The sequence below is a fragment of the Vicugna pacos genome, chromosome 18 (genome assembly GCF_048564905.1).
Source record: "Vicugna pacos chromosome 18, VicPac4, whole genome shotgun sequence".
Lineage (NCBI taxonomy): Eukaryota > Metazoa > Chordata > Mammalia > Artiodactyla > Camelidae > Vicugna > Vicugna pacos.
In genome coordinates, this window is record NC_133004.1 from 21157726 (window position 1) to 21173444 (window position 15719).

The 15719-nt window shown below is 51.8% G+C and overlaps 1 protein-coding gene across 4 annotated transcripts; it reads right to left on the reverse strand.

Moving 5' to 3' along the window:
* Window positions 1–6: 6 nt before the first annotated feature.
* On the reverse strand, window positions 7–10348 carry PKMYT1 (protein kinase, membrane associated tyrosine/threonine 1). 4 transcript variants are annotated; one of them, XM_031687024.2, is made up of 9 exons: window positions 10176–10348; window positions 9631–9738; window positions 4056–4423; window positions 2651–3144; window positions 1822–1928; window positions 1554–1726; window positions 1310–1467; window positions 335–433; window positions 7–250 (listed from the first exon to the last, which is right to left on the reverse strand). In XM_031687024.2, exons 3-9 carry the CDS (start codon window positions 4404–4406, stop codon window positions 139–141), a joined length of 1494 nt encoding a protein of 497 aa, XP_031542884.1. In that variant the 5' UTR covers window positions 4407–4423; window positions 9631–9738; window positions 10176–10348; the 3' UTR covers window positions 7–138. The 4 variants fall into 4 exon arrangements, with proteins under 4 accessions (XP_031542884.1, XP_031542883.1, XP_072798607.1 ...); XM_031687023.2 differs by having other exon boundaries at window positions 4056–4556; XM_072942506.1 differs by lacking the exon at window positions 10176–10348 and having other exon boundaries at window positions 4056–4556; window positions 9631–9754.
* Window positions 10349–15719: the final 5371 nt, after the last annotated feature.

Here is a 15719-nt window from a genome sequence, read left to right on the forward strand (position 1 = left end):
GGGTGCTCCCGAGATTCAAATACCTTTTATTAGACATGGCCAGGCAGAAGGGACCCACTTTCCAGAGGGACCCCAACCTCCAGGAGGATGGAGGGCAGGAGCTAAAAGGTTAAAAGTGCCGAGCTTGAGCCCACAGGCTCAGGCTGGGCCCAGTGAATCCTCAAACAGGCTGAGGAGGTTCCGAGGCTCAAAGGAGGGGAAGGTGCCCCGAGGGGGCTCTGAGTCAATGTCACTTAGATCCAGAGCATCCCTGGGGCAGGAGGGAGAAAAGAGAGAAGTGACTCCCAAGATCTGAGAGCTGCCCTCCCACCCCCAGGACCCTGGGTCCACTCACCTCAGCGTGTACCTGCTCCGGGGGGCAGGGGAGCCACTGCAGGGGGTGGAGGTGCTCCCGGAGGCCCTAGCCAGGATGGCCTCTTGAGAGAGCGCAGGCCTGCACAGGATGGGCAAGACCAGCAAGGTGTCGGGGGTAGGCTGGAGTGGGTAGGGAAGGCCTGGAGAGGAGGCCACAGCTGGGTGGGAGCAGCAAGACTAGCCCTGTCCCCAGGGTGGGAGGCCATGTCTCAGACAATGGAAATGTGGTGTATTTTCAAAGAAGCACTTTGACAGCTTCTAAAGTCCACCTGACCACACTCAAAGGCCCTTTTTGGAATACATGGGCTCTGCCTGAACTGGCTTTGAAATGACCTTGTAGTAAATGAAGCTTCTCTACTTCGAGTCTGCTCTGAAGTGTCCCCCTGGTGATGGGGTAACATTTCATAAGGAAGGAGGTAATGGTGTAATCCCTCCTGGGAGGTAATGGTGTAATCCCTCCTGAGAACTGTCAGCCCCTAGCGTGTGGTTTTCCTTTGCAGTAGTTTCTTAATAACAGCCTCTTGCTTGGCCACCAGGCACCTGGGACTAAGGAATTCCTCCCAGCGCAGGGCTTGCCAGGCTCTGGGGGCTTTGTCCTGGGAGAGGAAGGATAATGCCTTGTCCTTGTGTACTGGCAGCCTCTACGGAGGCGGGGGCTGCACTGCCTGCCTTTCCCAGCAGGACCATGGCTCCCTAGCATGGCAGCGCCCCAAGTGTGAGGTTGCCAGCCCCGCTGGACTCTGTACAGCCCCCACCCCATTCATTGAGCTGAGAAGGAACAGCTGCACCCCCCCCCCAGCCTTGGTTCCCTTCCTGGGGTTTGATGGGGGCCAGGATTGTGGGAGGTGTCCCGCTTCACCACTAATACCCCTGGGCTTCTGGCTGGGCCTCAAGTATGGGGTTTGGCCCCCACTGACAGCCCCCCCACAGCCGTCTGTCCCGAGCTCTCACCCACCCTATGCTGTCATCATCCCAGTTGCTGGAGAGGCTGCTGTCCAGGAGGAGGCTGCAGGGTGGCGAGCCAGGCGGGGTGGCCGGCGGACCAGGGGGCTGCAGCCAGCTGGCAGGGTGAGCCAGCCCATGCCAGAGCCAGCACAGCAGGGCCAGCAGGGCCTGTGGGGACAGGGGCCTGAGGGAGGCTGGGCAGACCCTGGGGCCAGACAGCAGAGCAGGACTGCCCATCCCCTTCACCAGCCTACCTGCCACAGGGCCCACCCTCGACTGAGGGCTTCGGCAGCCATGTACCACAGGACACTCCAGGGCCGCGGCTGCCTGAGCATGGGCAGGGCCAACAGGGCCTCGGCCGTGGCCCGCAGCTTGGGGTCAGGTTCCAGCATCATGGTGAGGACAGAACGCAGCTCAGAAGACAGGCCTATCCATGGAGCAGGGCCACATTAGGAGTGACAGACCCTCGAGCCCCATGATTCCCCACTGCCAGCCATTCTCTACAATGTGTCCCCCACTCACCAGCAGTGAACTCCGGGGGCAGGTAGCCCTGGCGCAGCTGCTGCCAGCCCTCCCCGCCATGCGGCAGCTCCATGTTGCATGCCACTTCCAGGATGGTGAGGCCCAGACTGGAAGGCACAGGGACAGAGAAGGGTATGGTTGGCCTTGAGACATAGAACCCAGAGCCCTAGGCTGCCCCCAGGAAGAGAGTGGGAAAGGGCTGCTGTCTTCTGCCATGAGCCAGTGAGGTGGGGAAGCAGGGGCTGGGGGCCCTGAGAAGGTCTCTTCAGGGCTAAGGACAGGGACCACATCATGGAGCATGGACCACTGTAGTGAGTCCTCCTAGCACCCTCACCACCACCACCACCACAGGACTGGCACTCTGGTGACTGTGGTTAACAGTGATGCTCTCATCATTCATTCTGTTGACATGATTGGATACATTCGAGGCAGAGCAGTGGTTACCAGCATAGACTGTGGAACCCAGCGCCTGGTCCAGTCCCAGCTTCACCACCTGCTAGCTGTGGACTTGGGGAAAGTCTCTTAATCTGCTGTGCCCATTCCTTGTCAATGAAGTAATAATAGTCCCTCCCATGGAGGTGTGGTAAGGACATGGGTGAATCCTGTAAACTGGTTCCAGAGGGTTCATTGCTTAGACAGCCTCACCCATCAGAGCCTAGACAGCCTAACCCATCAGAGCCCCCTAGACTAGGGGGCGGGACCTTGACCCCCTTGGGGATGTGTCTCCTGTCCTGAGGCCAAGTCTTCATGCCTTGGGGCTAGGATGGTGTTCACCCTGCTGACCACACCCCCAGCCACCAGGGCAGGCCTCCCACATCCCCACCCTTACCTGAACACGTCGGCCGCTGTCCCATAAGAGCCTTGAAGCAGCTCAGGGGCCATGTAGCGGGGGTCTCCTTCCTGGGCCTCGCTAGCTTCGGATGCACCCAACTCCACCAGCAGCCCAAAGTCACCCAGCTTGCAGCGGCCCCGGGGCCCCAGGAAGATGTTGGCGGGCTTGACATCAAGGTGGACCAGGCCCTGGCCATGTAGGTGGGCCAGGGCGAGCAGGGTGTCCCGCAGGTAACCCCAGACCTGGGCCTCAGGCAGGCCGGCCCCCCAGGCCTCACAGTGCTGCTGCAGGCTGGGCCCGCACAGCTCCGTCTGCAGGTACAGGAGGCCTCCCTCCTCCCAGGCTTGCTCCAGCCGCACGCAGCGCGGGTGCTGCCCCACCTTCTCATGGCCGCCAACCTCAGCCAGCTTGCGGGCCCGGTCCTTGTGGCCCCGGAATGGTGACATGGAACGCTTCACTGCATAGAGCCGGCCATCCTCCTTGGAGCGCACCTGGAAGGGAGGGGGCACAACCATTTAGGTGGACAGTCTGGCAGATTCTGTTAAGGTTTCACATTTGTGAAAGGTGCAGTGTGGCGTCTGCCCTAGAGAGACCCCTGTGAGTGCAAGAGCGAAGCTGGACAAACCTCCACCCCAGGTGCTGGTTTGCTGGAGCCTGAGAGAGGGCGAACCTCTAAGTACTGACTTGGGAAGGTGGCTAGGATGCATTAAGTGTAAAAAGCTGGCTACAGAACAATACAGGCCGTCTGATCTGCTAAGTAGCATATAAAATGGGTTCTTCTCTACATGCTCAACTCCAGAGATGTACGGAGAAAGGTCTGGAAGGACGAGCCACCTGAGAATCACCATGGTTTTCTCCAGGAAGGAGAGCTGATCTAGGGGCCTGTCTGTACTTTTTAACAACAGAATTGTCTTCATAGAATCCTTGTGTAAGGAAAATGACCGTTTTAAAGAAAACATACATGATTGACAAATATATTTTAAGAAACAAAAGGTGTCATGGAGGGTGTCGCCTGAGCGCTGGCTGGCTGGGGGCGGTGGCGGTGGGCGTGTGCCTGCACTGGGAGGGGCGCTGGCTCGGGGCGGGCAGAGCTCGCCAAAAACCCCAGCGTGGCTGGCACGGGGAGGGAGGAGATGGCAGCCCGGAGCAACCACAAGGCATGCCAGGCTCTGGACAAAGGGAGAGTGTGTCCTGAGGGGGCCTCAGAGGGGCCTGTGGAGGGGGTGGTATGAGAAAGCAGCCAAATCAAGCACTGAGGGGAGCCTGTCAGACCACAAGAGGAGGGCTTGCAGGGGAGGGGAGGGAAACAGGCTGCTCAAGACACTAGCCCATCCCGACCAGGGAAATGGGGGTGGGGAGGGGGGACCCCCAGACAGGTGTGGGGAGCTGTTACCTGACTCACCTTGAAGACCTCTCCGTAAGAGCCATGGCCCAGGCGGCCAAGCCTGTGGAAACTCTGCTGGAAGAAGGACTCAGGCCGGCTCGGGTCATACACGGGGCTCTGCAGGGGCTCGGAGGTTTTCCCTCGGAAGGACACCCGCCGGGGCTGGGGCTGGTGCCAGCCCGGAGTCCGAGGAGGGAAGAGGCGGCTGACAGGGATGCTACCCTTGGCGGGGGGCCGGGGTGGGAGGCTCCGACTGAGCCCCCCAGGCCTCTTGAGGGAGAAGCCAGGTTCTGCGTGGCGGAAGTAGACTGGGACTGGGACCGGGGTGCCATTCAGGGGTGGCGGGGTGCCCTCTGTGGGCACAGGCATGTCCAGCACAGGAGCCCCTGAGGGGCAGAGTACAGAACAGTATGTCACTCAAACAGCACCTGGTCCTGTGGCCCCAAAGAGGCTGCAGAAGACAGCCACATCTACTCCAGACCCACGCTCTGCTTTAGACAGCCGTGGGCCCACCAGTACCTGTGGGGAAAAGGTATACAAATGTCTGCTTGCCTGCAACCAGTCGCCTGCACCTTGGAGGTTAGAGAAACATAAACTGGAAACCATGGGGTCATGTCCTGGAGGCCCCCATGGTCCAGCAGAGGTTAAAGCAAGGCAAATTCTGGAGCCAGACCACCTGTGTACGCATCCCGGACTTTGCTAGGCCTTAAAATATGCAACCTCTTCCAAGACTGTCTGGTGCAAATATTAATGCAGGCTCACTATCCCTTATCTCCAGTTTAAAATTTTAAAAAGTCTGAATTCCAAAAGTTTCTTTCTTGCTTTCGTTTTCCATAGTTGAGACTAAAACTCATTTAGTGGAGTTCCACTTCCAGCTCCATAGTGTAGAGGCTAAATCCCAGCTGAGTGTAGCAGAGAGGCTGGTTTCCCTCCTTTCACCAGCCCCTACTCCTAGGGCAGAAGTTCTAACTCAGCTCCAGCAGTCTGGCAATGCGAGAGCCCAACTGCTAAAGTCCCAGCTCATTCCTAAGGAGAAGGCTCCACACTGGGAGAGGCAAGCCAGCAAGGCCAGAGGCTACTGCCTTCTTTATAAGGCAGCAGCAACATTCAGAGACAGGTGCCACTATCCTTGCCCCCAGCTCCAGAGTTGTGGCTCAGAGACTCTGCCCAGGGGAGAGGTAGGTCATAAAACAGAGCACCAAAGCTCTCTCTGCAAAAAAACCTGACTTTATTAGAAGCACAGTGTGCTCATGCAACCTAGTAACAACAAAAAAAAGCCACCCAATCCAAAAATGGGCAGAAGACCTAAACAAGCAACTCTCCAATAAAGACACACAAATGGCCAATAGGCACATGAAAAAAGTGCTCAATATTGCTAATTATCAGAGAAATGCAAATCAAAACTATAATGAGGTATCACCTTAACCAGTCAGAATGGCCATCATTCAAAAGTCCACAAACAATAAATGCTGGACAGGCTGTGGAGAAAAGGGAACCTTCCAACATCATTGGTGGGAATGTAGTTTGGTGCAGCCATTATGGAAAACAGCATGGAGATCCCTCAAAAGACTAAAAATAGACTTACCATATGATCCAGCAATCCCACTCCTGGGCATATATCCAGAGGGAAACTTAATTCAAAAAGATACATGTGTCCCAGTGTTCACAGCAGCATTATTTACAATAGCCAAGACACGGAAACAACCTAAATGTCCATCGACAGATGATTGGATAAAGAAGTTGTGGTATATTTATACAATGGAATAATACTCAGAAATAAAAAATTAATAAAATAATGCCATTTGCAGCAACATGGATGAACCTAGAGAATGCCATTCTAAGTGAAGTAAGCTAGAAAGAGAAAGAAAAATACTATATGATATCACTTATATGTGGAATCTTAAAAAAAATAAAAGACAAACAAACTTATTTACAAAACAGAAACAGACTCATGGACATAGAAAACTTATGGTTACCAGTGGGGGAAAGGGGTGGGAAGGGATAAATTGAGAGTTGGATATTTGCAGATACTAACTAATATATATAAAATAGATAAACAAGTTTATGCTATATAGCACAGGGGACTATATTCAATATCTTATAGTAACTTATGATTAAAAAGAATATGAAAATGAATATATGTATATTCCTATATGACTGAAATATTCTGCTTTACACCAGAAATTGATACAACATTGTAAACTAACTATACTTCAATAAATATATACTGAAAAAAAAAAAAGAAAGAAAAGAACAAAAGCACATTTTGAGAAGTTCAAGCCTAAAGGCACTCTCAAAATCAATGGAGGTTTTGGGAGTAAGCAAATAGGAGGCTAGGACCTTCATTAGTGCTACAAGCTGAACCATAGGCCAGCTAGTTTACCAGAGACAAACGGGGAAAGAGGTAGCTCAGAAGGGCTTTCCTGGGGTCAGAACAACCCTTAAACACTGAACTCAAAAGCTACCCCTTTAAAGCCCAACTTTGACTGGATCAATCCATGGAGCAATTGATGTTCCAGGGTATTGTCAAAAATATTAGAGCAACCAGCCAGCAGTGAGTGGAGACTAACAGCTAGGTATGATTGGAGAAAAGACAAAGAGAGCCCCCACCCGCCCTAAAACCACTGGTGTCCCAGGGTGACTGTATACATGCCCAAGGCTGGGCCCTCTAAGGAGCAAGACCAAAGGCTTCACACTGCAGGGAAAAGAGACAACACTACAATGGTCCAGCCAGGCACCAAACAAACAAGCAAACAACAATCCCAAGCCCTAGGGGGTGGAGTGAGGAACCAGTATCTGCAATTGCTACAACATATTATCTAAAATGTCCAGTTTTCAACAACAACAAAAAATTACAAGATAGGCAAAGACACAAGAAAGGGTGACCCACACACAGGGAAAAAAACAGGCAGCAGAAACTGCCTGTAGGAAAGACCAGATGTCAGATTTAACAGACAAAGATTTCAAAATAGCCTCTATAAATATGTTCAAAGAACTAAAGGCAACTACACTTGAAGAAGTAAAGGAAACACGATGACAACATCTCACCAAATAGAGTATCAATAATGAGATAGAAATTACAAAAGAACCAAATGCAGAGTTGGAAAGTGCAATAACGGAAATGAAAAAAAAATCACTGGAGGTGTTCAACAGTAGATTTGAATTGGCAGAAGAAATAATTAGTGAACTTGAAGATAGATTGATAAAGAGTATCCAACCTGAAGAATAGATGAAGAAAAGGAAACCAAGCCTCAGAGAAATGTAGGACAGCATTAAGTGAACCAGTGTATGCATGATAGGTACATTAGAAGAGAAGAGAAGGAGCAGGGAAAATATGGATTAAAACTTCCGAAATGTGATTTAAAAAATAATAATAATAATATAGCTAAAAAGCTCAATGAACTTCAAGTAGTATAAACGTAGAGATCCACACACAGACACACCACTTTTAAAGTGCTGAAAGCCAAAAGCAAGGGGAAAATCTTGAAAGCAGCAACAGAAAAGCAACTCATCACTTAGAACCATAAAATTAACAGCTGACTTCTCAAAAGAAGCAATGGAGGTCAGAACGAAGTGGAATGACATATTCAAGCATTAGGGGTGAAATTTTGTCAACTAAGAATCCTACATCCTACAAAACTATCTTCCAAATATAAAGGCAAAAAAGAGGTATTCCCAGATAAACAAAACAGAAATAATTCATTGTTAGGAGACCTGCTTTACAAGAAAAACCAAGGAAGTTCTTCAGGCTGAAAGCATGTGATCCCCAACAGTAATTCAGATCCACATAAAAAAAAGAGAGCCCCAATAAAGGCAATGATGTTGTATATGTAGTTTAAAAGACCGTACAAATTCATTATTTTTTCTCCTTTCTTCTTTTAGCTGATTTAAAAGCAAATTTATAAAACTATGTAATTGTATTGTTGGCATGTAATATATGGAAATGTAATATACTTGCAAATAACAGCACAAAGAAGGTGTGTGGGAACAATATTAGAGAATGACACCACATAGTAACTCAAACCCACAGGAACAAGTGGAGAGAACCAGAAGAGGTAAATAAGAAGGTGAACATAATAAAAAAAAATTTTTTAATTTTAAAATGAAACACACTAAAAGAAAAAGTAGAAAAAGAATAAATAAAGGTCAATGTAGCAAACATTATACACATACACTTGCTTTTCTTTCTTCCCTTAGCTTCTTTAAGAAATTAAAGATGACCTAAATAAATGGAAAGACATTATGGTTCATAGATCCAAAGACAATATAGATAAAACGGCAACACTGTCCAATTGATTAATTGGTCTACAGATTCAGCACAATCCCTATCAAAATCCTAGAGAACTTCTTTGCAGAAATTGACAAACTGGTCCTAAAAATCATATGGAAATTCACAAGACCCAAAATAATCAAAACAATCAAAACAAAGTTAGAGGACTCACGCTTCCCAATTTCAAAAGTTACTACCAAACTACAGTAATCAAAACAGTGTGGTACTCACATAAGGATAGACATGAAGGTCAATGGAACAGAACTGAGAGTTCAGAAATAAACCCTCACATTTATAGTCAATTGATTTTGACAAGGATGCCAAAACAATTCAGTAGCAAACAAACAAACTGCCTTCTTAAATGGTGCTGGGGCAACTGGATATCCACATGCAAAATGTTTTTAGTAGAAAAATCTGATCTGGCCCATTCTTCCCTCTAAGTGTGAATATTCATATAATTCTTGACAGAAATATTGTTTTTGATTATGGGGTGATGCCCCAGACCCATGAATGGGTGGTGTTACATATAAATGTTAACATGCACCTTACTAGCTTTCTAAAATCTGAGACATTTTGAATTCTGCTTCAGGGTTTTGTGGACCTGTAATACTGACCTCATGGAAGGCTTAGCCTAGTGTCTGGGGTGTCGATCCTGCAATAACTGTTATAAGCAATGCTCTGAATAGTAATTGAAAGAATATACAAAATACAACGGTCCCATGGGTGTAAGTGACTTTTGTGTTGGAGCAGAGAGGGCTACTGTGTTGTTATAATGTTATAATTGAAAGAAAAACAGAGAGAAAAAGGGAGAGGACTCCAATTTTGAGAGGAAGCCACAGTGTTATCAAAAGATTCACTCAGCAGGAGATGAGTCAGTAACTGAAACAGGAGGGGGCAGTCACTTGTCATCTGAAGTGACTCTAGTGCCTAGGAGAGTGAGGGATGAGGGGAGGGACCCCCACAAGGGCCTATATGGAAGACTCACCCTACATCCTACGGGGACCCTTCCTCAGCCTCCATCCACCTCATGAAACCCATCCCAGAGTTTCTCAAAGTGAACCAGGGAGTCAGGATACCCTAGGGTACTGGTTAAAAGTACAGCCTCCAAGTCCAGGCCCAACACATTCAGGGACATTGGGCACCTGCGTCTTAAACCAATTCTCAGACCATCCCAATGTCACTACGTTGTAGCACCACAGGCGTGACCAAAAAGCTTAGGGGGTGGGATAGGGGAGGTAGAAGAAGCAGGGGCTCCCGGTGAATCCAGGGTAGCCCTGAACAGAGACTAGCTGGGATAACTTTTTCAGCCTTCAGGGGCCTCACCCTCTCACTGGGCCGGACACATCTGCTGACCACGGTCTACTGCACTAGACTGTGAGTTCCTCCTGGGCAGGGCCACAGCTGATTCACCTTCGTGGGCGTGGGGAAACCCTGGTGAGCAGAGTTGAGCAAACCAGCTGTCACGGGGGAGGAACTGCAGATGGAAGGGTCGGTGGGGCTTTTCCTGGGGACGAACGCGTAAAGGGGGAGCAGTCGCTGGGCGAAGGGGCTTCCGGAAGACGGGTGATAGGGAGGCGGGAGGAGGAGGAGGGCAGGGGCAAGTCACCCGGGAGCCAGTAGAGGGGAAGTGGGCGGGGCCGCCCGGGGCAAGGCTGACCGGGAGGGGTTATCAGAGGGGCGGGGCCGGACCCAGCCGGACAGTGAGACGCGGGGCTGTTGGAGGGGATGAGGAAGGGGGCTGGAGCGGGTGATGGGGGAGACAGATCCGGGGAAGGGCTGTCAGAGGGCGAGGGGTTGCCGGGGAGGGAGGTAGAAAGGAGAAGGAGGCAGTCCCGCCCTAGAAGCGTCAGGGCCAGGTATGGGCTCACCTTGGGCGGGTGGGTGGGGCGCAGCTCAGCGAGGTCCCAGATTCCGGGTCGGCAGAGGGCGCGGGAGCCCTCAGAGCGGTCAGGCGGTCCGGGGTCTACGGTCGACGGCTCCCCACGCCCGGGAGGGAGGACTATCTGAAGGGGGAACGGCCCGTGAGCGCGCGCGGAGCCGACTCGCGCCAAAAATTCCAAACCGGACTCGAAGCCCCGCCCAGGAACGCCTCTTACCCCACTGCCTCCCCGATGTAGCCTATCAGAGATGGTCACCCTGCTGGGGCTCTGCCCTGACGTCCCTGCGTGCGCGTAGCCGATCCCGCCCCGTGGGCTCAGCGGCCGAGCGCGCTCACTGCGCAAGCGCGAGCCTCCTGGGCGCTGGCTGGGGGCGGAGGTCTGTGCAGCATGGCTTTCACGCTGAGGCGGCACTTGGGCCCCTCCGGCTGGGTTTCCAGGACTCCGATCGACCTCCGGACCTCGACTGACCTCCAGACTCTGGCCCTGGCACCCACAGCCCTCTGGGCTGGCTCAGTTTCTGCATCTATAAAAGGAACCGGTCACTGCGTTTCGCCCCTGAGGTGTTAGCCACAAGAGGCAGTCACTTGGGGCTGAACAGGAAGTCCAGCGGCCTCCGGGGTCCCCTGGCGTCCCTGCGAGGTGGAGTGCCCAGGCCTCACTGGCTCCCTCATGCCTGCCGTGTACTGCACTGGGGAAGCGGTGGGGAATGCCACACAGACATCTCCCACCCCACCCCCGGAACGCGCGGCTTCGTGAAGTAGAAAATTCTGCCTCTTCGGGAAGCCTCCTGCTTCCAGGCCTCAGACCTCCAGGCAGCCCTTCTCATCCTTTGGATTTGAGACAAGCTCCACTCAAACCTCCCTTAGCCCCTTCCTGGCTGAACGACCTTGGAAACGCACTGGGCCTTTCTGAGCTTCGGATTAGTCTTTCTCTCTGGTAAAAATGGAGCTGATGACGCTTCCCTCAGGGAACTGGAGGTTCAAATAGGATGATCCCCTTAAAGTTCTTAGCAGGGGGGCCGGCGCAGAGCAAGCGCTGATTCCTAACAGTAGGCTGGGGTTTGCTTCTTCCTTCACCAGAGGGGACCTTTTTATCCATTTAACAGAATCTAGATGGGTCATGCTTTTAGGCCACCCTCCCTAGAATGCTCCCCATCTCATCGCATCTCCTTTCCCCCCTTATTTTCATATAGCATTTATCTCTATCTGAAATTCCGTCTTTATCGGTTTACTCATTGACCACCTGCCCCCACAAGTTGCTGAAAGGTCATGGACTGCAGGGCTCCCAGCCAACTGTGCTGCTGACGCCTTCAGCAAACACTCCACTGCATGGACCAGCACTAGAGGCGTCCTGGTTAGGTCCAAGACCCAGAGCTTCTCTGGGGGCTACAGCCCACCTCCATCCTCCCTTCCTTTGCATTAGCATATCTGGCAGCCACAGCCCCTGTCACTCAGGCTGAATCCTTGTTAAAGACCCCAGGTTTGTCCCCAGGAAACCCCAGGGAGCAAGCAGACCCCTTTCCAGCTGCCATCCCCTCTGCCAGCCACATCTCCAGGAGTCCTGGACTCAGGTCCTCTTCCAACTGTCCATTCTTGAAGGTCTAATTCATAATGACTTTAAAATTGTTCTAGTTGAAAAATATACTTCCAATGGACATTTCACTGTATAGAAGGGCTATAATATAAAATTAATTACAGATACCAGGTAAGGGCCTGGGCCATGGAGTCAGGGAATTTAGTGCTCCAACCCTGCTCTGCCACCCAGAATCTCTGCAATCAGAGGCAACTTGTTTTATGTCTCTGGGCCTGTATTTTCCACATGTGTAAAATGGGGGTGATAATAGTAGTTCCAACCTCCTTGGGTATATGAACACTAAATGAGAAAAGGACATGGTCAAGCATGCAGTAGGGAGTTACTCATTGTTTAATCATAAAAGTAACACTCCCTCAAGTGTATAGTGTTTTGCAGTTTTCAAAAAAGCTGCCTGGGCCAAAAGGAGGCCCCCTGGAGGACACTTGGAGCCAGGACCCCTGCACCCACCTGGGGGTCAAAAGGTTTGAGACCAAACGCTTGGCTGGTGCTCCATCCAGGAGAAAGCCGCCCAAACTCTGCCCAGGCATGGGATTCCCCAGGTCCTGCAGGCAGGTCCACGTGAGAGCCAGCTTGAACCGGGCGCCCCCGTGTGACCTATCTCTGAAACAGCACCTCTGGCCAGAGGAGACTCTCCCTGAAGATGCATTCACTACTCACTAGCAAAATCCCTCCAGGAATGGGGCCGCAAAATTGGAATAATGTGACTTTAGAAAGGCAAGGAAAAGACAAGAGTGGCCACAAGTGCGAACATGGCTACCCTAACAGTAAAGAAGAGATTGCAGTGGGCGCTTCTGGGCAGCTGGCTGTGTTCTATTTCTTGACCTCTGTGCCAGATGCATGGGTGCTTTATACGTATTTGTTATATTGTGCATTCCTGTCTCATGCAGGCTCTTGTTTGGATGCTATATTTCACACTGCCATAAGGTTTTGGTTTTGTTTGTTTGTTTTTAAAATAAACTGACAGGTGGGTGGGGAGAGGGAGTTAATAGAAGTCAGCTTTGCACAGCACAGTGACTGAGGTGTCCCCGAGGTGGCTGATGCAGGGATCTAGGCTGAAGAGCTGCCAGATAGAGGGCTGGGGTGTGACTTGAGGGGCCTTTAGCACAGCTCTATGTTCAGAAGATGCCTGGCCTGCAGGCCCCTGGCCTTCCCAGATTCCCACCCTAGCAGGTGCTGCTGCTTTGAGCAGCTGGCTGGGAGCCCACTGACCCAGGCTGTGCTATTTTAGATGATGCCCTTCTTGAGCCTCCGTCTTGGACTTTCAGCACCCCCGCTGTCTCTTTGCCCTGGGATCCCAACTCCAGCCCCTCAAAGTTGCTTCTCTGTTCAGAGGCTAAGCCATGTCCCCTCACACCTAAGAGCTAAGGGTAGGCCAGGCCCTGGCTCCATCAGAGACCCTCTCGACCCCTAAGCTGTTCATATACTCTCAGGCTGGCCCTGCTAGGGCAAGGCTGGGGTGAACTAAGGAAACTGGCCTTGCTGGGGGTGGAGGTGGTGACATTACAGGGACCAGGGGTGCCCAACTAGGCCGGGCCCTTGTCCCAGGTAGTCAGCTGGCCCAAGGCCCCAGGTTGGTTGGCATTTTCCATAAGCCCATGCCAGCACCCAGGCAGTCTGGCATTGGTAGCCGGCGCTGGCTTTCCCTTTGGCAGGGGCCAAGCAGGCGCCCAGCCGGTACCTCCTGCGTGGTCCCTCCTGGTCTCCCCGCCTGCCTCCTCCTGGGCCAAACTTTCCTGGCAGCCTGCAGGGTGAGCTGTATGTCTGTGTCTGGGTCTGTGCAGGGGGTCCTCGGCTATCCCAGGTCTGAAGCAGACCCCTTGGACCCAGACTGGCACGGAGTGGGCAGACAGCAATGTGGTGTCTGGGATAATAGGTCTGCTGCTGCCCAGAAGCGTGTGGATGAACCGAGTGGAGGGTTGTGGACTCGAGCCTGTGAATTGCCTGGCTTCAAGTCCAGCTCCGCTGCTCAGTTGTACAACCTGGGCCAAGTCCCTTCTCTTCTCTGCCTCTGTTTCCCCACCTGTAAAATGGAGTAAGAAGTAGCTCCCCGACTTTATTTTTTTTATTTGAGATATTTTTATTTATTTTTTAACTGAAGTGTAGTCAGTTTACAACATTGTGTTAATTTCTGATATACAGCATAGTGATTCAGTTATACACATACATACTTTTCATATTCTTTTTCATTACAGGCCATTACAAGATATTGAGTATAGTTTCCTATGCTATACTGTAGGACCTTGTTTATTTCCCCCACTCCATTTTTAAAAATTATTTATTTTTAAAATTTTATTTTTTATTGAAGTATAGTTGATTTACAATGTTAGTTTCAGGTGTACAGCAAAGCAATTCATTTATGCATATAAATTTTTTTCAGATTCTCTTCCATTATAGCTTATTACAAGAGATTAAATATAGTTCCCTATACAGTAGGTTTTTGTTATCTGTTTCATATATAGTAATGTGTATCTGTTAATCCCAAACTCCTAATTTATCCCTCCCCCCCCTTTTATTTTTATTTATTTATTTCTAAACTAGAGGTACTGGGAATTGAACCCGGGACCTTGTGCATGCTGAGCACATGCTCTACCACTGACTTCTACCCACTTCCTTCCCCTACTATAGAGGCAAGCAGATAGACTCAGGGAAGTGGGATTCCTACTCAAGCTCCTCAGCCCAGTAGAGCTGGTATTTGAACCCAGTCTGAACCCAAATCCAGTGCCCAGGTTACTGATCACCGGCCACTCAGCTGCCCTCCATGAGCAGGCCAGGGAACCAGTGCCTGGTGCCATGGGGCAGCGCAAGTGGCCTGGAAGGAGAGCCCTCCCCAGGGAATCAGAGTGGACTGTCCCAGCTGTCCCAGGCTCTTATGGGTGGTTGGGGCCAGGGGCCACCCCTGTGCCCTTCCCAGCAGCCAGTAAAGCCCACAGGACTCCAAGTCATGGCTGCCTGCCAGGCAGGGCAGGAAGTAGGTGTGTGGGGAGCTGTGCTGGTGCACCGGGCTGAGGGTACCCAGCAGGAACAGAGGGGCCTTGTGCAAAGGTGGGTCTGTGGGGGGTAAGAGAGGGTGGGTGCTGCCAGCACAGTTGCATGGCATGTACACTCACATGAGTATGCCCCCTGGGTGCAGGCCCTGGTGTGGGGAGAGAGAGTGGCAAGGGTGCAGCCCAGGGTGTGGGTGGGAGGGGAGGCAGAGAGGGAGGCGGGGAGCAGGTGAATCTTAGTGCTTGGGGGCACTGCAAGGAAGTGGGTACCTGGTAAAAGCCCCGCAGTCCACTGGCAGCTGAACCAAGGGCCCCCATAGGTGTTGTGGGCTCAGAGGCCTCACGTTGAAAAGCCCCCCTACCCGTTGTTGTCCACTCTTTACTCCAGCCTCTCTCCAGGGCCCACCCTGCCAGGCTACCTGGGGTGGTAGGCTGGACTCCTTAGCCAGAGGTGCCCCAGAGGGCCTGGCTGGGCAGGGGGCAGGCCAGCAGATAGAGTGTGGGGCCTCTGGACTAAGATCCAGGAGCCCTGAATCACTGCTGTCTCCAGCCAGCCCAGTGGGGTCCACAGACTCCCTGGATGAGGTAGGGGCTGGTGTCCAGACCCCCCTATTCCTGGCATTTCCCAGGCCTACCTCTCCTGGCCTCCTGGCCTCAGCTCCCCACCAAGCCCCCTGTGCCTGGCCCTGCTTCAGGCTCCTCTGCCTGCCCTGAGGAAGGGAATGGAGAGTGATTACTAACCCCCAGGGACCCTTCTTGCAATCCTGCCCCTTCCTGCTCCTGCAATGCTGCCCCCACTGCATCCTGAGCAATGACACCCGCTCCCCTCCATAAATTCTGTCCCTTATAGTTAGAGTCAGTGCTGCTGGAGCAGAGCAGGAGATGGAGGTAGAGCTGGGAGGGCCTCATGCAACAGGTAGACCCCGGCCGAGCCTTCAGGAAAGAGTGTAGACTC